General features: G+C 39.5%; 2 protein-coding genes across 7 annotated transcripts in view; both read left to right on the top strand.

The window, feature by feature from the left end:
* The window catches only part of LOC145467897 (uncharacterized), a 134,281-nt gene that overhangs the window by 40,099 nt on the left and 68,861 nt on the right, over window positions 1-25,321 (top strand). The window lies entirely within an intron of this gene.
* On the top strand, window positions 434-24,529 carry LOC145467892 (uncharacterized). 6 transcript variants are annotated; one of them, XM_081451518.1, is made up of 32 exons: window positions 434-923; window positions 4,146-4,251; window positions 5,544-6,233; window positions 6,635-6,820; window positions 7,588-7,683; window positions 7,844-7,950; window positions 8,311-8,494; window positions 9,211-9,468; window positions 9,895-10,167; window positions 10,438-10,560; window positions 12,185-12,304; window positions 12,442-12,539; window positions 12,853-13,041; window positions 13,620-13,688; window positions 14,052-14,157; window positions 14,385-14,519; window positions 15,341-15,416; window positions 15,859-15,985; window positions 16,507-16,559; window positions 17,268-17,397; window positions 17,796-17,893; window positions 18,012-18,114; window positions 18,617-18,779; window positions 18,889-18,955; window positions 19,318-19,384; window positions 19,920-20,005; window positions 20,465-20,591; window positions 20,764-20,805; window positions 21,665-21,832; window positions 22,285-22,330; window positions 22,492-22,604; window positions 22,788-24,529. In XM_081451518.1, exons 2-32 carry the CDS (start codon window positions 4,182-4,184, stop codon window positions 22,896-22,898), a joined length of 4,281 nt encoding a protein of 1,426 aa, XP_081307644.1. In that variant the 5' UTR covers window positions 434-923; window positions 4,146-4,181; the 3' UTR covers window positions 22,899-24,529. The 6 variants fall into 6 exon arrangements, 4 of the variants coding, with proteins under 4 accessions (XP_081307644.1, XP_081307642.1, XP_081307645.1 ...); XM_081451516.1 differs by lacking the exon at window positions 434-923 and adding an exon at window positions 3,695-3,897; XM_081451519.1 differs by lacking the exon at window positions 434-923 and adding an exon at window positions 3,695-3,897 and having other exon boundaries at window positions 22,791-24,529.

The following is a 25,321-nucleotide window of genomic DNA, read 5'->3' on the forward strand; positions in this document are numbered from 1 at the left end:
AATGGTAAAGGACTGTGATTTTAGTTTATTCAACTAGCTTTGCTACGCACTTAGAAAACGTTCAGCCGGTCTATAGCCTCTCGTTTACGATTTTAGGCTTTTCTTTGGTTACAAATGTATTGCACCGGTGAAGAGATATTATGGTAGAGTAAATTTATGAGACGCGAAGAAAATGACATTATTTCTAGCTAGCTGTTGTGATTTACAAAAGATTCTCACGCTTCGACAAGACACCTGCATCACTCTGCACCCTGTGTTTGTAATGAGCAGCTCTGTGTAGAATTCATGTTGTATCTCACGAAGAGGATATATCAGGTTTACAACTCTTGAATAATTGCCTCCGCCTCGAGTCTGTAAATCCGATCAGCATACTTCTCTATACATGCAGTATATATTACATTTAATCTTTGATCCTATATAAAGCTAATTAGTTTTACCCAGAGCTTATTTGTCGGAGCTTTTAAAAGCAATGAACAAATGGCGTTCAGCTTAGTTAATAATGACTTGAATCACGTTCAAAACTGATCCTTGCTCAAGCTACAATAGTAGATGCTTGTAATCATGTGCATTCATTTGGGAAAAAGGTGTTTGCTCTTTCCGTTCTTGAAAGATTAGTTCTTGTCATGATAGCTGATGGGGTCGATAAGTGTATGTCAATTGCACTGATTGTCAGGATGGTTCAAATCGGATGATATCGGATTTAAAAGACTTAGAATTAAAACAGTCTGATGTTCGACTGTTGATTGTTATAATACGCACACGTGCACATACTTCTGTCGAAATTGTTTCAGTTTTTTAGAACATCTCGCGGGAGGAGTAACAATGAGGTGATTACTGTGGCTCGGCCAGTTCTTCGATATAAAAGCCGCTTTCCTCTCAGCCATCGAACCGCTTCAGTGTTATATGCGAGAACGTGCTATCATGTAAGTAGAAAGAAGTTAGCTCGACTTCTGGTGAGAGAGATAGTTCGTTATTATTTATTCGGGAGAAAGATTGCTTTACTGCTATCGAAAGGCTGATTTTTCTGTCTAATATACTATTCTTATTAATAGAAAACAAAACAGGGTTCTTTGGGTCTTTAATCGATATGCGCTAAAGAAGCTGCTTTGAACGGACGTACGGTTTTGAATCTGAAGTACTTCTGATGAAAGTAGTAAGAAAGAAGGCTTTTTTTTCTTTTTAAGCCTATACCACGTAACGAAAAAGAGCGATTAGTGCCGGGAGAATATATCATAACCAAATCAAGATGTCACATAGTAGAACATTGTTACTGACAACAAATTATCCCGCCACTGGTCGGTGAGTAGAATTCCTTAGGTCGTAGGTCTAACCACATCCCTGTTTACAGCGGAAGAATTGGACATGCTTGACATCTTTAGGATACTGACACTTGAAAACATTTAATTACATGTAAGTCTTAAAACACCACAATTCCCCGGCTTTGGATCACTTCTAATCTACTTAAAAGTCGCATGTATTTCAGCCACATTTGGCATTCACCGCGATCGGCTTGAATTGAAACGGAGCTATACTGGGGCCACTGTTTATGGTGCCCTCGTATATGTCCTAGTATACGAGGTTTCCTCGGGTAGTTAGAAGAGAGTCTGTTATTTAGATACTGCGAAGGAAAGTGTCTACTTCCTAGTTAAATCAAGCATATGAATGCAGGAACATGTCACGGTTAAAATTACTCGCCATTACGACGAGTAACGCCTGATGACAGGTCAGAATTTAGAGTTTTTGTCTGCGAGCTCTATGTTTGGAATATTTATCACCGCAATGCTAGGCAGTGTTAGGCCTCACTGGTGACTTCAATATGGGAAATATCTACATAAGAATTGAGCTACTTACGCCCATATCTCACTTTTAAACAATATTAAACAGTTCTTTAACTCAATATTTGCCGCCATGTTTCCCGCCAAGAGTTCAAATATGGCGCCAGGTCAAATGCACCACGTCTATGAAAGGATTTTATTATCCCCGACAAATGGTTGAACACGTAAAAACTTTACGACTCTTAGCTTTCTAAGCTCACATTTCATTTCTAAATTTCTTAGGTAATAACTAAATTCGTTGATAAACTGAACTGGCAGTTCGTAACTGTTGTAAAGCTCATACTTTTCGGAAGTGTTTTGACATCATCAGCTTCCGGATTTTTTTCCTACAAACGCGATATTTAACGCTATTTCCGCACTCTTTTGGCACCTAGGTAAAAAGGCGTACGATAAAGTTGTTATATAGGCGTGCTCATGCCTTCATTCTATGATCCCTAATATTACAAAATCAGACTCTTAGACCTCAGTTATCATGCTAATTATCGTCTCGGCATGTTTTTCCCATCAAAATACGCTTTGAACAGGCCACGTTCTGTACGTATGATCAATATTCTAACATGGCTCCGAGGTTTTCAGGACAAACTTCTGTATCTGGTGTTGTTTTCTTTGTATCTAAATCTCTTTTTGGGAATTGAAAGACAAAATAAACTAAGAAAAATTTGCAATTTTGACCCGAAAGCCTCGGAGCCACGTTATAATATTGATATATCGAACGTGGCCTATTAAAGAAATTCTTGATTATGTTAATTAGGGTCAACAGTTTTCTGGTTATATTACCGTTAACTAGCCCGGAGGTTTAAAGACATACCTAGGGAAGTCAAACCACCGCGCTGTTTTCTGATTTTTTAGAAAAATGTGGGAATCCACTTGCAAGTGAGATTCTGTGAGAATGACTAACGATAGAGGATACAAAAGAACAACTGATGCAGAACTAGAAAAACGTATAAGAATAACCCTGTTCTTGTTTTTTCAAAATACGCTATCTGTGACGTAATGGTAAAGTCTGCGTACGAGCCAAGTGGCCCATCAGGCCGGAGCTTATCCCGGTTTCTGTAGCATGAAGCGACTAGGAGTATTTCTACTCCCCCCTGGATGGGATGCTAGTCCATCGCAGGGTTACCCCCAGCATTAAATTCGCCAGTACCCATTTATACACCTGGGTGGAGAGAGGCACTGTGAGAGTAAACTGTCTTGCCCAAGAACACAACACAATGTCCCCGGCCAGTGCTCGAACCTGAACCGCTCGATCCGGAGACGAGCGCACTAACCATGAGGCCACCGCGCCTCCCTCTGTGACGTAATACCGTTGTTATAATCTGCGTCACTGACAGCTGCTTGTGTTAAATAAGCTTTATATTTATTTACAAGCTTAAGTACTCCAGAAAATGTAAATAATAGTAACGCAATACCGCCTGGTAAGATAAAATTTGAACCTTACATCTTGTCGTGTTCTACCTTTACACAATCGACCGACAGCTGCCTGCAAACGAGCAATTTTATTTAATTAAACTGTTTTTGTACAAGGTTAATGAACCTTTCAGAACAACAGATAAATTTCTTTATTGGTATAACTATGGTATATTTGTATATTTTGTCCCGATAGAAGCCAACTTAGCAAATAAAAGACGAATTTTAACTCTTACATGTATGCATACTATATTTTTGGTATCAAGAAGGATTAAAAAAGTAACAGAAGGAACAGTGCGTGTATTAAAGTGACGGTATAATATTTGATCATCTTCAAACCTCCGGTACGACTGATTGAAAACAACTTGATAATGATATTCAATCTGTCAACCAAATCTCTAAAGCTTGGGGTCAAAAGGGCGTGCACAAATTTTTCATTATTTGTTGCCTTGAAAAGCATCGTCTTGCTGTTTCTTTCGGTGAAAATTCATGAAACGTTATGTAACGGTCCTTCCAAAGACTGTGTATCGAAGGTGGCTACAACCTTCTTTTTCTCCCAACCGGTGAAAAGTTGCTGAAAACAAAGCAAGGAGCTCACGAGTTTTCATCCGATGGTCAAGCAGTGAAGCGAGAAAACGTAATTGTCATGCATAGGGTAACCAGCTATCCCTCTATTGATTTGATTTCAGCAAGATGTTTTACAATTCAATTTTTCACCCATCCATTTGACACCACTTCGAGAGTTTTAACGGTTGATAAATCACTACTTGAATTTCTTATTACTAAAAACTGGCATAAATCCATTTTGTTATTTAGCTGAAAGAAGCTTATGTTGACGTTAAGCAGGAGTGTTGATTGCCTGTCTGGGAGTAGAGGAGACTAAACTAATATTTTCATCGCCAGGGACTTGACTGTGGAATTCAGTTTTGAACTAAAACGATGAACACAATTGAATTTGCCGCTAGCTGTGTGCTGCTGTTAACATTTCTACAGATCAAAGGGAAAGCAGGTACGATCATTTTAGTGAAACTGTTTAATGGTTACAAACATCATACGTGAGCATACGAGCATAACTTAATATTTTCCGCTGCGCCATCAATGCCATTCTAGATTTTGTTCGTTGAATCGCTTTATTGAAAGAAAACACTTCGATGTCTAATAGAAAGTTGTTTCTCGAGAACTTTATTATGGCCTCTGTTTTAGAAAGAAGTAACAGATGAAAAGGATTGTGCACCATCATCTTGTCCTCCGTTCCGATCGCGTGTATTATAAAAGCTAATTACTATGAGTGAGGCAATGAGTGAGGCATTGAGTGAGGTTTATAACAACAATTTTGAAACATCGCTCAAGGCCAGATATAACAAATCCATGATTTATTACAGCTCAGATCTTTGTTAATACTTGTGAAATACGGCCATGCATGTTTGATCTTTCCCAAATAGTTCATGACTCTAAAGCTGCGAAAGAATAAGGGGGTCACTCCTGGCTAGGATTTAAAACGGTTAGTTTTAAGCACGATTCAACTGCAAAAATTCGCGTTTCAGTTACGTAGGTGACACCTATAGTAACGTATTGTTTTCTTTCTACAGTTCACCTTAATCGTTTGACGGGGCTGCGAAAAATTGAAAGGAAGAATTAGGCAGCTTTGGTGAATTACCCTTCCTTACGGTTGTTGTTTTTTTCGGGGAAAAGGAACAAATCGAGCGGTTATTCGCATGCTTCAGCATGCACTACGTGACTCATATTGCTTTAATCAGAGAGAGAGAATATGCACTGAAGGTTTATCACAGCAACACAAGCATAACACTTGGACATCACTTCAAACCACTGCAGTTCATTTTATATTATTTAACTTTATTCATTTGAATTTAAGTCTTGTTGAAATATTGAAATGCCAGACTATTCTTTCAGACTGGAAAGATCTCCGGGGCTGATGTTGCTGATCACTTTTCGAAAAGAATGTTTATCTAAAGGGATCAGCCCACATAATCGCTTTTCTTGTCTCAAGCATTGTTTTTGTTGTTGCTTCTTTTATGACTTCACAACTGTTTTCTAACATTTACTGTCTATATAACATAACGGCAAAATCTATTTGTTTCCATGGAAAAAAAAAAACTTAGGTATTATAGAATTGACAGAAATAAACAATGTACCAAACTCTTTGTCTGTAGTGCTGCTTGTAAGTAACTTAGATTTTGGGATTTTGAAGAGGGTCAACTTTGGATCTGACGAAAGGATTTAATACGGTTTACCAAAAGAGTTGTAAAAACAAAACCATGTCAAACTTTGTTTTTCTTCTAGGAAATCCTCGACTGTTCGATTCCGCTGCTCATTACTGGCCATTTGATCGTCATCATGGCATTATGGATATCAAAACCAACATTACTGGAGACAAACATGGCAAAATCGAGAATATTCTCTACAAGGGACCTAGAGATGGCTTTCTTCACACAAACGGTAAGGCCTGGGTCGACCTAGGAAACTTTACCGGCTCTTGTTTGGCCGAACCTGCAAGATGCACAGAAGCACTGACGGTTTTTCTATGGCTGAAATATTCCCCAAATAAACGTCGGAGATACCTGTTGGGCACGTCGAGCCATCTAGCTTTCTCAGAAGGGTTTACAATATATAAAGATTCCGACATAAAAGCTAACAACTCTATTGTGATAAGAGTGAATAACGGGCAAAGAGAATGGACAGGATCACTGACCCTTAAACCGGACATTTGGTCGCACGTGATGTTTACGTGGGATAACAAATTAGGACTTGCGTTATTTCTGAACTGCAATCAGATGGCTCTAGTATCGGACAGCATGCTTAAAACGACCAGAAGAAGCAATCGGTCAAATATTTTGGAACACTATTTGAGTCTTTCCGGAGCACAGATTGCAAAACCAGAGTTGGGCGTTAAGGCATCGTACGACGATCTGACAGTGTTCTATCGCAAGTTGGAATCTCATGAGAGAAACTGGATTTGCCCTAGCAAGCTAGGTGAGTGTAAGATATGAAAGAACTAGATTTACAGTGAGGCCTACATGCTGTTATTACGTAAGTACTGTTATGCCTTTGTTCACTATGTTTTTGAAATTATTTCGAGTGCCCACCCACCACGATGGCTCAAAACAACAGCCGAAACAGTACCTTTTTCCTATACTTTTCCCTTGTTTCAAGTTTTTTAAGTTCTTAAACAAGTTTACAGAAACGTATTCGGAACTTCACTAACCGCCTAACAGGGAATGTTTAGCTGGCACAAAACGTCCAGGAGACAAAAGAAGAAAAGAGCTAAAAATATATATATATATATATAAAAAAATATAACATTTAACTAAGAGCGAATGAAATTGAATATTATGGATTTGTGGCAACCGTGAACTTGTCATTTTTATTAACAGAGCCACCACAGCTAAACTCCACCTGTAAAGTTTCCATGAGATGGCTGTCAATCAACTGGACTCCGCCCCCGATGACGTATGACATACTGACCGGGTACAATGTGTGGTACTGGGGCGATCCCTTTTCCAATTGGACAAAATTGTCATTAGGAAATGAAAAAACGACATTGAACCTCACTGATCTAGGTGGGTTTATTTTTTGTATACAGTGGTTTGGGTAGCTCACTTTTTGAACATTCAATTCCTTGGAATATCCACTGTTCATATAGTTTGGTCTGTCTACCTGTGTTTACACTTTATTTGCTTGTCGCTTTCATCCCTTGGTCTCATTTTGTTTTGCATGTTAAAGGCAGGGGGATAACTCGGAAACGCAAGTAAATAAAGCATTCTTGTTGTTGTTGTTGTTGTTGTTGTTGTTGTTGCTGTTGTTGGTACATGCTTTAAAAGACTGAGTGATCAGGATCGAGATTTACTCCGAGAATGATCAATATTTTGGTCTCGATTTACCGAGTATGACTGCTCCAACTGCTCAGATCACTCAACATCTTAAAGGGGCTCAGTCATGGCAGTATTTTTAACTACGTACAAATTACCTTTAAATTGAAGGAAACCTGAAATAGTAGTTTAGTAAGATAGAAAAACACCAAAGAGAAATTAATAAACCATAAAGGAACAAGGATGGGTAACTGAAGGATGGAGAAGATTAACATGGATTACAAACAACGAACTTGAAAAACTTAGGCTAAACTTTTCAAGACGCGCAAACCGTCACGTAACTCCTTAAAAGCTACTGAAAACGTTTCTTCACTGAGGTCTAACAGCCACACTGTGCGACCACATTCCACGAGAGTCAGTTTTCGTCCCAGCCACCAGTCCGTTTCCATACCAAACGAAACGTATATAATTTTGCCATCTGTCATTTCCATGTAAGTAAGATAACGTTTCTTTTGCAGATCCGGGCTCGTCGTATAAATTTCGCGTTCAAAATGCTTTCCGCTTCGGTGTTGGAAAATCGAGTCAGATGACTCAATGCAGAACAAAAACTGAAGGTAAACATATTATATTGTTTTATGCAGCAGCGCTGAACATTGTTTCTTGTTAGATACTTCTATTATCACTGACCGAACTTCCACTCGAAATACGTTTTCTAAATTATGGGCTTGGTGTTAGACTCGGTATTAAAGTGGACGTCGTTTTTTCTTTGGTTAGTTTTAGACCCGCCACTCAACTTGACAGTGGAGATGAAATCATTCATCAGTGTCCTACTGAAATGGATTGCACCCCCAAGAAGTCATGAAGATGTCGCGGGATACAAGGTACAGCGTTTGCCTGCCGTCAGCTCTCCCTAGCATTCGTCAAGGGACCCGCCGAAAGGGTCGCCGGTGAGAGTAGAGTAACGAACATGCTTTCTCCCACTGAGACCTCCTTTACTTTTACTAGTAAAATTAAGAATAGCTATGGTGCCAGTTTTCACCCATTCAGTTCGGTGTATGCATTTTCTATGTATACAGGAAACGCTCGCCTGCAGATTTGCCACTAACTCTTAGTCACTAATTTGCAATTGAAAATACGCAAAATGATTTTAACCAGAAACTGATCACCTAAGCTTCTGCCGATATTTTTAGCGGAATACTGCGTTACTGGAGATTAAAATTGCATGAATTTGAATATTCCAGATTGAGTACAGCATGGCCGATTCTAACGAAAAGCCCATAATAATCAAGGCAGGCCCGATGACATCATTCCTTCTTGAAGGACTACAGAATGATACTACATACAAAGTCCTTGTGACAAGTTATGGCGATAAACGGTTTTTTGACAGCGCTCCTGTGGTGACAACCGTTACGACGGATGATAAAGGTAAGGAATTAGTAGGAGAATTCAGAAAGTAGCGAGAACATCAACTTTCGCAAGACTGCTGCTATCGGATAATTACAATTTATAACTTCTGAGGATAAGTCCTGATACAAGAATATCAAAACTTCGAGAAGAATAACCCGACAAACAGTTTACTTAAGCTCAATGCTATCCTGCATAGCAGTCATTAAAGCAAATTGAGGAAGGTTGTAAGGGTTGCGCGCGTGAGTCTCGCAAACGCGCGCAAACTTGTGACTTGTTTGACTACTTTCCAAATGAGATAAATGAACCTGTCTCGTGCAGTTTTTCTTCGGTTTTGCTTCTTTTAATTTTTCTTGTTATATTCTCGTGTTTAACTACTGATCGAGAGGCGCAGGGGCCTCATGGTTAGTACGGTTGACTTGGGATCGACCAGTCCGGGTTTGAGTCCTGGCCAGAAACAGTGTTGTGTTCTTAGGCAAGGCACTTTACCCTCACAGTTCCTCTCCACGTCCAGGTGTATAAATGAATACTAGCAAATTTAATGCTGGGGGTAACCCTGCAATGGACTAGCATCCCATCCAGGGGGGAGTAGAAATATTCCTAGTTGCTTGATGCTACAGAAACCGGAGATAAGCGCCGGCCTGATGGGCCACTTAGCTCGTATGCAGACTTTACCCGGCTTAACAGCTGATCATAGCTTGAACTGATACACTTTGTTTCGATGTTTAATACTACAGACAAGTCCACAGTCAAGGAAACGTCGCTACAAGTGACAGGACCCGAGACCTTACGAATCAAATGGAAAAAGCCTCGTGAAAAATACAAGGTGTTTTCCTATCGAGTGTTTGTTAAATGGAACGATACTGGGATAGAGAACATGCTTGAGGTGTATGATGGAAATGCAACGTCTTGTGTTTACTCTATAAAGCGTTTTGCAGAAACATTTCATGTCATGGCGTATGTGGTGCGACAAATTCCTCTCATTCCGATCGTTGGTAAGTATAACTATGTTCAGTTTAGAGCGCAGTCTGTAATTGTGATTTCATTCTATTTATCCCCTTCTTTAGTAAAGAGATGTCTCTTGCAGTTACTGTAATTTGCCGACCTCGTGTCCAATGCGTTTCCTCTAGAAATTGGGAGGGGGGAGGTGGGAGGGAAAAGACAAGGAAACGAGGTTGGTAATGTACGCAATCCAAACAACTTATTTGAGTTGTCGAAGGACATACACTAGATTTATTTATGAAGCCAAATTACCCTAGCGTGAGCGACGTCAGTGGTCTTCCAACTTAAGAGATTTTCCTGTCATTTTCACGCACGGACTTATAACATAAATAGTCACAACCGGCTATCCGATGTCATCCACTCCAACCAGTACTATTTATTTTTAACGATTACCTTCTCTTTTTCATTGTTATATCTAGACCCTCCGATTAATGTAACCATGGTATCCTTCGGCTGGTCTTTCGCTGTTTTAAACTGGACTTCACCGTTTCACAGCAGAGCTATCGACTTCGCTGATTTGTATCGAGTGATCGCCAGATCAAGCGAAGGAGAAGTCACTATCACAACCACTCAGACGCATGCTCGCATTGATGGCCTGAAACAGCTGACCAACTATTCACTGAATGCGCAGGCTTGGAACGGACTTGGCTACGGTCCATTTCTGGTCACTGGCATTCCCTTCAGAACGCCAGGTAAATAAAAAGCAGTGTCAGTAACGTCGACTCTTCTATGGTCTTAAAATGCGATTTAATCATCACTAGTATCACTAGAATTGGGGCTTTGGCAACAGCTGTGGAGGTCCTTTGTTGCTTCCCTGTGTGCTAGTGGGCATGACGGCCAGTGAGTGAGAGACTGTCCCTCATGAAGCTTGATACATATAATATAAGTACTTTAAGTTCAAGCGTTCAAGAGAGAAACCTATATATCAACTCTTGGATTAATTTGTTATTCCATCCCGTCAGATCATGACGAGTGCGCAGATAATTCTCATATGTGTCACGTGAATGCAGTTTGTACCAATACCGAAGGCTCATACAAGTGTGAGTGCGAACTGGGATACATAGGAGATGGGAGAAACTGCGAAGGTGAGTTGGATTACAGTCGGTGTAAAGTTAGCCAGCAATGGGTTAACCGTTAGCCGTAAATAGGGCCAAAAGTTTAGCCGTTAGGTGTAAAAATTGGAAAATTGTAACCATGAGCCGTAAACAATATTAACCGTAAAACTAGTGCACGTAGGCCTTGGCGAATTGTGCTCCTAAAAGTGGCATATTATGCTACTAGCAGCGCTCGAAATTTGCCAAATTATGCCAAAATTATGCCAGAATTCCCAAATTATGCTCCTGATTTCCGAAATTTATATGCTCACAAAATGACGTATATTCTATACATATAGGCGCGCAATAACGACACCAAATTATGTTTTTCAAATAAACTGTTGTTGTAAATTTATTTGTGTTTTATGGCAGTTTGTCTCGGCCCTCAGCTGTCCAAATTAGCTGCTCGCATCTCTGAACCGTTTGTAAAATGCCTTCAACGACTTAACGATTACACTTGTATATACTAATTGAACCAAAAGAATATAGTACTCTCTTGAGTTAAACTAACTCAAACTATAGCGAACTATAACGTTGAAAGTATCAAGTCACGAAGTAAATCAACTTGTCTTGGCAGTTCTGAGTTCTTTCAGCACCAATAATTGCTTGAAAAAACATGGATAAGAGTAGTATACACAAGTGAACATCAGAGCTTATTGTACTGCAACATGCATCACGCTGGCCAGGAGATAGTCTGCAAGAGCGCTGTCCTGCTGATCGCTAAATTCGCCAGAATTCGCCAAAAGAGGCCTAGTAACTAAGCACGTCAGAACAAAGTCAATACTACTATTAGCGTAGCTAAAACACGCATTGCAAGAACATACTACCCAAATTTAATTTATGTAGAAAATACACCACATTTACTAAATTTTATGAATTTATGCTCCAAAAAGTGCTAAAATTTGCTAATTACAGTATGCCGTGGCAGTGCTCGTTTGAAAAAAATATGCTTTTTTGCTCCAATTATGCCAAAAATTGTGCTAGCACAATCCACCAAGGCCTAACTGCACGTCTAAAATCAACCTAGGAAATTAAGACAAAATCCGATAGGAAATCTAGCAATTTTAGTTTTTAGTTTATAAAAACCTTGTACCAGAATAATGTTAAGTACATTACAGTCCTTTTTACATTTTCCAAAAGCTAAAGATGTAAATAGTTTCCTCAAATAACATCGAAATTAATTTCCCATGGAAACTTGACAAAAAACATTTCAAAGTCCAGAGAAATTGTGTAAACAGACGGTCTAAACACAGGTAAAATTTCATCATTAGTTTCACTTTACCATGCAGTTATTTCAAGTGTTTCATATGAACTTAAAAATTTTTTCTGGACATTTGGTGTTGATAGAAATAATGTCTTTTGAGAAGATTTTTAAAACAGTCGCACCAAAGTTTGCAATACGATGTAAATAATGTCGGTACAAAGATTTTGTCCACTTGTTACTCAAACTTCTGGTGGATTCCTTCTTAAGCTAGTGATGGTAAGACATTCTTTCTTTGTCACTTTTAAGTACAGCTCATTAGCAAGAAAGGACAAGACTCGTATCCTAGAGTATAAAATTTAAGGGTAATTTATCGGCTATTAGTAATCGAGAAAATTCTTCAATTTCTTATAGAAATTCCGGATGGACTGAGCGATGAAGACTTTTGCCCTGAAGCAAATTTCGCAGGCATAGAATGGAGGAAAACCTTGGTCAACCGCAAAGACGAGACGGCTTGCCCTGAAGAAACTGTCGGTAATTCAAATTTTTTTTCTTGCTGAAATATGTAACGTGTATATACATAATACCAGAAGTCCCTCGCGAGTTTCTGATAATGCCTAATGCTTGGCACGACTCGCTTGTTACTTCAATCATTTTTCTTAACTTCCTAGGGGTGGCCTCGAGGCAATGTACTGGAAGTCCCGCGGACTGGGAACTACCTGATCTTGGCGATTGCGTCTCAAAATGGATGTCAGACCTCAGCAATCAGGTAATAATTGACGTCATTCCAAATGCTTTTGTTCAAGAAATATTATCGGCTTCTTCTTTTGTTTTGTTTGCTTGTTTTTTGTCCGACGAGAAAACGACCAGAACAAAATAAGGTCGTTTGTTTTAAACTTATTCAAACTGATAGAAGCGAACATTTTTTGGTAAACTTCTTGATCACCATCGAGGGCTGTTAAGGCAAATGTTGTGTACGTTTTTTATTTCATTTCTTCGGACTTCGACGATAAAGAACTCTGTAGTGACCGTTTTGTTACTTAAATGAGGGACGTTAACGAAAGTTATTTTATTTATTTCAGCTAAACAATCCAAACGTCAGTGTATCGTTAGTAGCCAATCAGCTTGTAGGACTGACTGATGTCAAGTCTGGCAAACCGTTATATCCTGGAGATCTGAAATTACTGGTCGATGTTATTGGCGTGTTATCGCAAAGGGGGCTTGGAACTAGTAAAAACGAAAGCTCGGACGCCTCGTCGACATTTGTAAAGGTTAGCAGTGATGGTGTCACAGAGGTTTTTCCAAACTTTTTTGGGACTGATTAGGCAACTCTGAACTCAAAGTTCATCACACGTTCTAACAGTTATAAAATCGCTGGTCGTAAGCCCCGGCCAAACGATCGCAACAATTCGACGCAACGTTGTTGGGCGTAACATGTTGCGTGCGTTTGGCCACTCTGTTCCGACACGTGGGGTGTTGAAAATCGAACTAGTGCCCATGCCCCGGCGTAAAATTGTTGCACGAATCTGGCCAAACGAGTACAGCATCATGCAACATCCACAAATGCTGCATGAAAAATGTGACAATTTTCAAACTTGAGCCAACAACACTCAACATGTCGCAACAAATCGCAACATGTCCCAACAGGGTGTTCAAACGTGCGCAAGATGTTGCGCCCAAGAATGTTGCGATATGTTCCGTTACAATGTTGCGATCGTTTGGCCAGGGCTTTAAACTTTGTCTGGAACAATTAACTATAGCAGCCATCTTAAATTTTTTGCATGATTTTTAAGCGTGCGTGCTCCTATTTACTACGTATTTCGTATTAACTGAGTTATGTTTTCCTCAGGCTGTTGTTGGCACTGCGAGCAATATTTTGGACAAGAAGAACTTGCAGTCGTGGAAATACATGCCAAAGGTAAAATGAATTATAATTATAATCACTTTTATGTTAGCTGAGAACTTTACAACTGATTCTAAATTTAGTAATTTTCTCCACAAATTGTGGTCGTTCGAAAAATTTCCAGTGAATAGGAGATGACAAAATGAGAGGGTAAGATATTGCTCATTAAAACTTTCATTCCCTTTGTTACTTAGCAAACGAAAATCTGAATTGTGCTACCTGATTCAAAACAACCTTAGAGCATCACAGAAAGTCAGCGTTACAAAGTTTCCCTTTTTCATGCTCTCTTAAATAAGTGGTATTATTAAAGTTCTTGAGTGATAAATTCTAAACGTGCACAGCTTTGACTAAACAAATACCCTGTTTCTTCATCTGTAGGATTCCCAGACAAAGAAAGCGAGTTCCCTTATTGATAGCCTTGATGTGGTAGCTTTGGACATGGCAAATTCATCGCAGAGTAATTCAACCGAAATGGATAATGTCGGTAGGTAGAATTAGCCGGTATTACATGTAATAATTACACAAATTAGCAATTCAAAAAATTCACTGATTCTTATTCGAGACATTATCTCTCACGGCGCCAGTCCAGGAGGACGCCATGCATGGTCCTGTCCTAGAACTAATCTTGCCGAGCCACTAGAATAAAAAGACATTATACATTCACTCATAGTTTTGAGAGGAACTATATTTTTATTATCTTACATCCTATAGTGATGAGTGTGAAGTCTCTGGAAAATGTCAGAAGTGAAAAAGACCTCCTTATCTCACAGCAAGATGAACGTCGACAGACGCTGATGAACGCAGTTTCTTTTCCAGCGTCTGTGTTGAGGGGAGATTCTTCCACCGGTAAGATATTAAGTGCTTAGCCGAGTACTCTATTGCTTAATTCTTTTTTATAACCAAACGTTATAAGCTGATTTAACGATCTCTCCCAAACTCATTAATAGTTCATCAAATTGAAACAAAGGAAATCATGACCGTGACGGTATTTGGATATCTTATCTTAATTAGCATAGACTTTTACGATTTTATTTCTCCGTTTTCTCCTAAGTTTTGGTTTCAATTGAGAAGATATATCAAATACTCAAGACAGTGTTCGACCACATTTCCAGTTCGTCAAAAATACTCGTGTATTTTCAACTCTCCTCTCGGTGTTCGGAAATGTGGTCAAACACGGTTTTTCGTGTTTGATATATTACTTAAATTGTAGTCATATTTTAACTTTGAGAGCGAATAAAATTGTATAAAATTAAACGTTTAGTAAGAAAAATGTCACGAAATGCAAGAGGTATAACTCAACTCAACCACACCCTTGCCGGCTATCTGCAATAAATGGATAAACTGTCTTCAATGGTTGGGTTGACTAACGGCACAAACATCGATTGATTCTGTCTTCATGAATTGTTGGCCTTCACTTTATCTCTTAGAGTCACTAGAAAAGAAAACAGATGAGTTCGATTCTGCATGAAAGGCAGAAAGATCAATGTGTAGTAACCCTATGAAAAAGAACAAATAGCTTTACAGGAAAACTAATCTGATCTGTCGCTTTACCTTGTTTTAGCCTTAGAGAGAGAGGACAATGTGACGTAAAGTCTTTTTGGTCGCTTCCTCATCTTAGGTTTACCAGTACCAGTACTCATACTCAATTCAATCAATTCATTTTACAGCTTCCAAACCTAATTTTGCCACCATTGTTTCATACAAAACTCTTGGATCTCTGCTGACTCCTAGAGGAGAGAAAAGGTGAACTTACTTATCTAGCTCAAACTATACTACGTTTAGTTGGATTCTTGCAATGTCAACTCTGAGGTGAACCTCATTGCACCACTTTTTAGCATACGTTTGATCTCATACGAGACAGACATTACGTTTAAGGTTCCTTGTCCAGCACAGTAAAAGAACACTGCTCAGTTCTCCATAATCCAATTCCCTGTAATTCACTCTGTTTGCCCCTCAAATTTTGCTTAAACTACTGTATAACTATCCATCATTTAAAATAATAGTTTATGGAAAATTTGAGGGGCAAACAGAGTGAATTATGAAAAACCGGAAAATAAAGAATTGCAATTGCCGAATGACGAGTACACACTAGGTTTTCGACCATAGACTAAAAGTTAGAACCACCCTGTACAACATAATAGTGCCAAAAGACAGTACTTCTTAGCAGTTTTTCCATAATTTGTAGGAAAGAGAATGACCACCGGACCATGGAACACCCATCAATAAATTCAGCCATCTTGTCCGTTAATCTTCGTCCACTTACAAAGAAAATATTCAAGGATCCCGTAGTTATAACATTGCGCCATTCTGTGGTAAGTACACTCCTCTCAAAAACGCCTAGGCCACCTGTCTGCTTTATTCTCTTTAGCTTTCTGCGACGCAAGCGTCAATTTTTAAAATTCTCCAGACTCAATTCACTGCGTATTTGAAAGCTTCCTTAAACTTTAGTTCAGAACGTTTCGTAGTACATCAACGGTTATCTATTAAGCTTCCCTTCTCGGCGTACTTTTGTGCCAGCTTCAAAGTTGTCTCCCTCCTGCCGTCAAGTTATGCTTGAAACGACTAGAATGTAACTAACGCAATGGTGGGTGGACAGGATTTATAGAATTATTTTGATGTCTCGGATGCGGTAATTTGACGGTAAATGACACTCAGAACTGACTTGAATAGCGAATTTTCAAATGACTTGTTTCAATCGTGTAGTCAGTTTTGCCGCTGTTTAACGCTGTAGGTGATTTTTTAAGTCTTTCAGTAACATTTTATTTCTCTGGGACAGTTAACGGCTATGCGACTGTTACGACTTAGGTAATATTTATTTGTTCTTTGATTCCAGGACAGCGAAGGTAGAAAGAATAAACCATCATGCGTGTTCTTGGAGACGGACAAGTAAGAAACTTGATCTAAATTTTGTCAGTAGATCGACCTTAGAATGCTTCTCTTGTAGTTACTAGCCGTGCTTGGCTTTTATATAAGTTTTAAAATTGTAATAGACATTACGTAATAAGCTCGTCATAATAAAATGAATCACTTTACCTCACTGAGTTAATTTGAATACGGATACGAACACCGTCAATATTGTTTTGATCGGTGAAGGTTTTCCGTCCTCGTTAATCAAGCGCGCTCTAAAAGATCACTCACTCCCGGGGGGGGGGGAACTCCCTTATAAAAAGGACGGGGGTACTCGTCGTACCTTTTTCGGGTTAAAAACCGGTTTTGTTGCCTCTTAGGGTGTTCAGTCTCAAAAGGTCCACAGCGGGAGTTTATACGGTACCTTTTAGGGTATTGACCCGAAAACAAATGACGGGACATGATGTTTTGTTTTAGAAGAGCGAAAAAAATTCCAAGCCACGCCCACAGAGTAGGGTCTTGATACCTCTTAGGGAGTCTTTTCAAAATTTCCGACGAACATTCCCCTCCTTTTTATATGTGAGCCCCCCCCCCCCCCCCGTCACTCACTCTCACTCATCCCCATTGTCCAGGCTGCAACATGAGATCATAAGGCTCAAGATGACCGACTAACATTTTTATCATGATCATTTTATTGTTTCTTTATTCATTTGTCGATTTATTAATTTGTTTATTTACTGTTTAAAGAAATATAAGCTGGTCTGAGGCTGGATGCGAAGTGAGTTCAACAAACACTACTCACACTGTTTGTCACTGCTATCATCTCACAAGCTTTGCTGTTTTAATGAGCGTTAAACAGGACGTGTCTGCTTTATCAGTGAGTATATTTACTGTTATTACTGTGCCATAGTATGTGATCAAAAGCATGTAAGGCCGCCAGTATAAAGAAAGCAGGAAATAAAAAGCTCTATAGTTGCTCTTAACCGTACCTTGTCCCATTTGAATCCTTCAGGGATTAAGCAGCATTCATACATTTTTCCCAGGACAATTGTTCGCGCTACATGTTCCTTTTTCTGATCTCCCCATTAGCCTTAAGAAACAATTAACGTAAAATCATAACTCCTTGGTGAGATGCTAACTTAGTCGTTTCTTCAAGTTTAAATTCGCCGGATTCTTTTGACCTTCCACCTATGGTTGAAGCTGAATTTTCATTCGTGAATACTTTCCTACACTATGTCTTTAATTTCCTGTCTCTTTTTGTCTTTGTTTTTGCAGGAGGAGCATCAGCGGGCTTTAACTCTCATCACCTATGTCGGAGTGAGCATATCTGTTGTAGCTTTGTGCCTAGCCTTCCTCACATTTTACTTCTTTAGGTAAGACATACAGTGGCAAAGGATCGGGGTGTGTAGCTGATGCGACATTTAAGAGACTCAGAAGAGTTGCGAGTGCGTTTTGTGATTGAAAACTATAACAGTGTGATAAATGTTACAGGTTTTCCAAATCTGCCCGTACTTTTATCCATAAGAACTTGTCACTGGCACTAATCTTCGCCCAGCTGCTGTTTATGTTTGGTGTCAACAAAACATCGAACAAGGTATGTTCCGTTGTTTTCGCGACGATAATTCTTAAAACCATTGTTTTAGCACCGAAGCGTAGTGTTCCTGTCTTTGCTCAGCTAACATCAAGTCAAAGCCGCCAATAGTCGTGAACCAAGTGCTTCCACTTGTCTCAAAACGCAGCGGAACAGTTTGATCTTCCTTAAGTTGTATAAAGTTTAGTCGTCGCCATGTAGGCAGAAATTAGCAAACGCCTATCAGAATCCAACACGTTCAAATACTAATTCGATCTGGGATCCGGGAATCACAGGTTTGTCCATCAGACCCCGGCTTTTAAAACAAGAATGGCGGCTACTTGACCATCTTACCTTTACAGCACATCTTGCACACCTTCAATATTAATCGATTAGCACGCCTTGCAGGCCTTTAATACCAAGCATTTAGCACGCCTTGCAGACCTTTATTACCAGGCGCTTGGAACGCATTGCAGACTTTTGACACCAAGTATTTACCTATGACCTCTATTCTTATTCATTGCAGTTGGTGTGTAAAGGAATAGCCATAGCCCTTCATTATTTCTTCCTGGTCGCGTTTGCGTGGATGGCGCTTGAGGGAGTCATGCTCTATCTGATGCTCGTGAAAGTTTTCCACACTAAAACTGCACCAACAAAAAGCAAGAAGATTTTCTTTTGCCTCGGATGGGGTGAGTTTGATCTGAGTTGTTAACTTCCTTTGCTTTTTTGTAACGTGCCATTGAACATTATTTACTGTCAGAAAAAAGTGATCTACAACTTTCTTTCAATCTCATGTAGGTATACCTGTCCTAATAGTTGTAGTTTCTGGAGTATTGTTCCATGAAGGATACGGCACGTCTGCTTTGTAAGTAATACTGATTAGTTAATGTAAAGATGTCGAATAACGAACATATGAAACAGGCAATGACGCAGTCAAGAGTATTTTGCCACAATGCAGAACAGTATGCATGGCTATTGAGTCTCTCTGTATTAGGACATAGTCACCTCTACGAAAAAGATGACTGATATGTGAACAAAACTCAGTTATCGCTGATATAAGCTGACATTGACAACTTTCATTGCCACCAACTCAACCTCGTTCCAGGGACCCTGGGAACGAAGTTAGACCCTAGGAACGAGGCTGCCACCAACTGACTAAGACATGCGGCTCATATACGTATTGCGGGCCCAAAATGACCTTGGACATCATTTTCTTTATTTCTGTAGTTGTTGGCTTTCTCTTGAGCGTGGCTTCATCTGGTCGTTTGTTGGACCAGTTTTACTGGTGCTTGCGGTGAGTTAATAGTCTGAAAATTGACGTTTTTCTTAGATAAAGCCGAAGCCTACGGCCATGTATTAAACTCTCATAAAACACGATAGGAATTTGGAAAGACGAGTGAAATACTTTCTAAATTTCTTAAGAGTTTTTAAATCCCCGGAGTGTTTTAAGACAGTAAAAGTCATTTAACGGATTGAAGATTTTATATTGTTCAGCCGTGTAATTTATCTTTAATCTTACATTTTCCTGAAAATCATGAAACAAACTCCAATGAGGGCACGCACGTACAGTATCAAATTTTATGATAATAATAGTTAGGTGAAATGTTGCGATGCTAGGTGGCACGTAACGAAACGTAATTGCGGGTCTCCACCTTGTCGGAATTGCTTTATTTCAACTCATATACTTAACAAGAAACCCTGAGAACGTGCGATTAAAAATTGATATTAAAACTAATATTAATAATTATATATGCAAAATTGTGCCTTTTTCACAAGGGTGCGCATAAATTGCTTTGCTTTTAATTAAATCGCTTTTTTTCCCTTCGCAGTTTAATTTCATCTGTCTAGGGATCACATTCAACGTCATGGCTAAGTCAGGTCCAACTAGTAACAAGAAAAGAACAGGCAGAATACGGTATGAAAGCCTAAATGACACCAAATAATTAGTACCCATACTTAAGCAGTAAGACTGATTGAAAACTACTACCAAACCATCAGAAGAACAGTTCGCGTAAATTTGATAAAATGAGGTGAGAACGTTTTCATTTTTTTTTTAAATCTCGTTTTCAATAATTAATGAAAAGGCCCTAAACAATTACACTGACCATCGATTAATTGGGTAGGTAAATAAATATCGTTCCGAGAATTACTTAGGTTTTGAGGTGACTGGCGATAGTTAAATCCTGTTAATTCTAAGCTCAAAACAAGGGATTTCTTCATAAATAACTTTTGATGGCAGTTTTTAAAAGTTCGGTTGAACATAGTTTCTATAAATGCTTGTTACTTCTAAATTAGTCCACCGGGGAAAGCTAGGGAATCGTGAAATGTTCTCAACAAGACCTCGTCAAATACCTTTATATTTGTTATTTTTTAGACGCTGGTCAAAAGCCTGTATGCTGTTAACATGTATTCTTGGCCTTACTTGGCTGTTTGGTGTGTTCTATATCAATCAAGATTCGCTCTTTATGGCGTACTGTTTCACCATCTTTAATACTCTCCAGGTAAATCACTATCAACTACTATTTATCGTTCTTCAGTCGCTATCAACGTCCAATTGCCAAGTTGTTCTTTCAAGTCGAAAACTGTGCAACCAAGCGAAACGCCAAGTCTGTTTGACTAAAACATTCCACACTGAAATGAAGGCATCTTTCTCTGATGTTTTTTTTTTTTCAGGGTTTATTTATATTTTTATTTCACTGCATTGGAGACGAGAAGGTGAGTATCAAGTTGGCTTAGTTTCGACTGTTTTTGTCTTCTTTGTCAACATTCCAATATTAATATTAAGGATGACCTGTCACCCGATCGGTCCGTCCGTCGGACCGACCGTCCGTCAGGCAGGCAGGCAGCCCGGGAGGTACTCCCAGAAAAGTTGGGTGGGGGTGTGCGGCCCACTTCCCAAAACACTTACTCTATTTATGACCAAAATCTGCGATTTTTGCTACCCCTTTTATAACCTGACCAAAAATTCGATATCCTATTTATGATCGTTGCGGCTTGCACAGTTGCCCTAAACACGAGCTATGAAGGGCTTTTGTTGATGGGCTTATCGATAATGATGATAAAGTAGCTGCTTCTAAAAAACATACCCAATTCAAGACTGGAGTGCAAAAACCATACCCTATTTGTGATCAAAACGGCCAAAATCGATAACCTATTTATGAAAAAAACCATACCCTTTGGGGCCGCACACACCTCTATAGCCCATATAAGGGAGTACCGCCCAACTCCCCCCCCCCCCCCGGGGACAGGCAGGCAGGCATTTAGTCAGTCTGGCAGTCAATCAGTAACACCTCAATGTAGTTACCATTCAGTCAGTCAAGCAATCAGTTATTCAGCCGGTCAACCAACCAGCCCGGTCGATCGCTCAGTCAGTAACTCGCATAACTCTTTATCTGTCATACATTTACTTTCAATAGTCGTTTAATGTTTCCAGTAGGTAATTTGCTATAAATAGTGTTGTTAATCAGTTTACACTCGTTCCATTCATTCTAGGCGCATTTGATCATATTCACATGTTAATTTGCGCCTTAGAAATATTAAATATTATTATTATTATTATTATTATTATTCATAGGTTCGTCGCGAATATTCTCGAGTGTTATGCTGTCGCGAGGAAGACAAGCGCTTCTTGCTAACGAAACCCTCGAACTCTGAAACCAGCAAATCAGAATCGAGATCGAGAAGTCATATCGACAATTTCAAGAACAAGAACCAAACAATAAGTAGTTCAGCAGATTCTTTTGTAAGTAACGATAAGTTGCCATGGATGCCCCTTATAGGAACAAAGTCTTTTGAATTCTGCACGTGATGGCTCGTACCAACGTAACAAAATCCAGTTTCTTTCATGCAAGAATAACACCAGTAACCATACACAGTTAGATAATTACGTACAGGAGAGGCTCCCTTGAATTGACACTGGTGAAAAATGTCCTTCAATGCCACAGGGTGTGGTATCGTTGAATTTTCGGTTATCATTACTTTCTCTCGAGTTGTGCTGATCGTAATAACTAGCCTTTATTTCTAGACGTTTTGTACGTTCGGTCTTAACAAACTCTGAATTAACTAACTGGACTGACTAACTGGAACGTGGAGAAGTAGCGGGCACACAAATCGAATTTCTGTCTCAGTCAGCGATCTGTCTGTCAGCCTGTCAGTGTGTCCGTTTGTTTATTTTATTACATTTTACTTTTTTAGGGGACAATAGAGAGCAAAAGAAACACGTTTGTGGTGCATGTATCAGGTATGTTGCTGCTTTTAAATTTACGGTTTGCCAAGAAACTGTTTCCTCTGGCGTGATTCTGAATTATAATGTTCTTTCCGAGCATAGTCTCCCGTGAGCATATTAACAGTATGTACGAAGAAGGGAAGTTTTAAAATGAACTTCACATAATTACTTTTCAGATGGTCAAGTGCGCGTGCGTGGAGTTGCTACAGATGAGTACAACAGAAACCTAGTAAGAAATCGCCTGCAAAGTGGAGAGAGTGTTTCTAGTTTTGAGCAGCCTCCAGGAGAGGTAAAACACATTCTAATCAAGTATAATTTTGAACTCAGATCTCCCAGCGGTATTGACATACTTATACGTACGACAAAACTCCAACACTGGCACATGCAATGATATATGGCGCTGAGCAAAAAAATGCTTTCAATTTTCCATACGTAATCATGACTGTGCTATGTCTGTTTTTGTCTCTTTCAGCAGCATCGTGATGGCAGCAGGCATTCTACAGCATCTGTAGCCAGTGAGGAATCCGAAAATGAGCAGAGCAATGAAGTCAATGAACAAGAAACGCTAGCTGGAGAGAATTAGAACTACACTGATCTGCCTGTATCTCTGCACACTGCTCAGGGCGTTCGCTTATCACGCGCGAGCCGCGCGTGGGACCCCGTAGTAGTCGCGCGCTTTAGTGTGGTTTGATGAGATGCACATACACGCACTGGTAATTATCAGTCGCTTGGTGCAGACATTCTCAAACACAAGATATAAATTTTGTTAAAACAGATAGGACTTTCTCCATGCAAAGCTGCGAAGCAAACGGACATGGTTTAACCGAATCTGATTTGCTAAGGTGCATACCCGGAGATAACCTTTCTTTACCTGAATTTTAAAATCGCGATTTCAGTTACAATCAAAATAGAGACCAGCATTAAAAGTAAATATTGAAGACTAAGTTAATGGATATGTTAAGTACAGTTAGACCCCACTAATTCGAACTCGATTATTTTGAATTCCCCATTATTTCGAAATCAAAACGCTTTCTTTTGAATTAACCTGCGAACAAGTGTTCTTTTAGGTTCGATTTCCGCCGCTCTCTCTTGTCTGGTCTACGTTGCTTCTTTCCCGAACAGCGGCTGGTAATCGAGCCTAATGTTCGTTTTCGAACTATGTTTCGTCAGCCCCGAGAGTTCAAAACAGCGGGATTCAACTGTTATTGGTTTGGTAAGTTAGAAAAACAAAAATGGAGAGTTGTGAAGGATTGGGGAACTACTAACGTTTTAAGATGCACCGTTCGTTAGATTTGATACGTTATATAATGCTCAGTGAGACATATGCAAAAATGAAATCCCCAATCGCTACTGCAGTGCAATATCTAAAATATCCACCAAGCTGTACGTATAAGTATAACAAAATAAGTTTCTTGGTAATATTAAAAACAAAATAACATGCGCTGCTGTTTATACCAAACTGTGGCTACTAAGATTGACTTAATTTAGTGGCAAAATAAATCGTAAACGAACTCAGTGGTGCCTTATGAAGTGCTAGGGGCTGTGCCACTATGGGGTTCTCCAAATGCTCACCGTATTTCCCCCCAGCGCGCACTCTACAAATTTTGCACGGGAAGGCTCCGCCCGAAGGTCCAACCCTTTTGTATACCACTTTGATAGAACAGGAACCCCTTTAACGTACCTACTTAAGAACACTGCAACCCTTTTCTAAAGCCTTGGAATGAAGTCAATAAACCATACTACAATACTACGGGAGAACATCAACCATTACCAGAAGAGATGTTTTAAACTAAAGAGCAAGTATCAATTTGTTCAGTTCCTGTTTACAATATACCTAAATGGCAGATTTCCCTACCCTTTCATATACCTAAACTTGTGAAATCCTTAATCTTTAAAATACCTGAAACCCTTTTATATTCAAAGATAACCCATTAGAGCGGAGTTTCCCGGTATAGGCCCTTATATTTTCAATACTCCAGAAGTATATTCCAGACTGAGCTCTAAAATCTTTTTCCCACAATGGCATGTATTTCAAACCGTGCCTATCACTGACTAAATAAACAATAGTCTCCATTTGGTGTTGGGATGGAAGGGTGGAGGGGTCAAACTGGTAGACCTTTCCTTGCTTGAAAGGTACTGCAGTGGAGTTAATATCCTTGCCACAAAAAATGCCCCTTCTTCCCTTTCCTAGAAACAATGATTAGTGCCCGGGGGGGGGGGGTTTACTCCCTATAATGCGATAATCCTATATGGGGAAGATCTACCTGAAAGGGAACTGTTTTCAGGCCTTTGGCACATAAAAGGGTTGGGATTTCACAAGCTGAGGTATATGACAGGGTAAGAAAATTTGTCTTTACAATTTTGCGAAGGGCTTTTAATTAAAATTTTTGGAACAGACATACTGTATGACTGTAGCATTTCATTTATTAGGCACTACATGAAAATTACAAGACTTGCTTTCTTGGCAATTTATTCATAATATGGGCCAGTTATAAAAGTATGTGAAAAGGGTACCTTTTTAGAATTAAAGGTATACAGATTTACAGGTATACCTTTTCTGTCAAAATTGTATACAAAAGGGTAAGGGGTTGGACCTCGGACTGAGCCTCACCATAGAGACCCTTTTAGAGTACCCCCTCTCCCTCCCCCTCCCCCCCAGGTTACAGTGCCATAGCTTTAACTGCAGTGTTATTTATGACCCGAATAAACAGGTACTGGTACACTGCTGGGGAATTCAAAACCTAAGAATGCTTTAAGACTGTACACTGTCTTTAGAATCTTCAAGTTCAAGTGGCACTTTACTGGTGAGGTAAGGTAAGGTCCTAGCGCAGGGTTACCTCCCAAACCTAAATTTGCTGGTATCCATTTGCACACAAATGGATACCACTTTGAGAATAAAGTGTCTTGTCCAAGAACATGACAAAGTGTGCCCGGCCAGGACTTGAATCTGGATGGCTTGACCCGGTGTCATGAACACCAACCGTCTTGCAGTGTTTGAGGCCACGT

The sequence above is a fragment of the Orbicella franksi genome, chromosome 14, assembly GCF_964199315.1.
Source record: "Orbicella franksi chromosome 14, jaOrbFran1.1, whole genome shotgun sequence".
Taxonomy (NCBI): domain Eukaryota; kingdom Metazoa; phylum Cnidaria; class Anthozoa; order Scleractinia; family Merulinidae; genus Orbicella; species Orbicella franksi.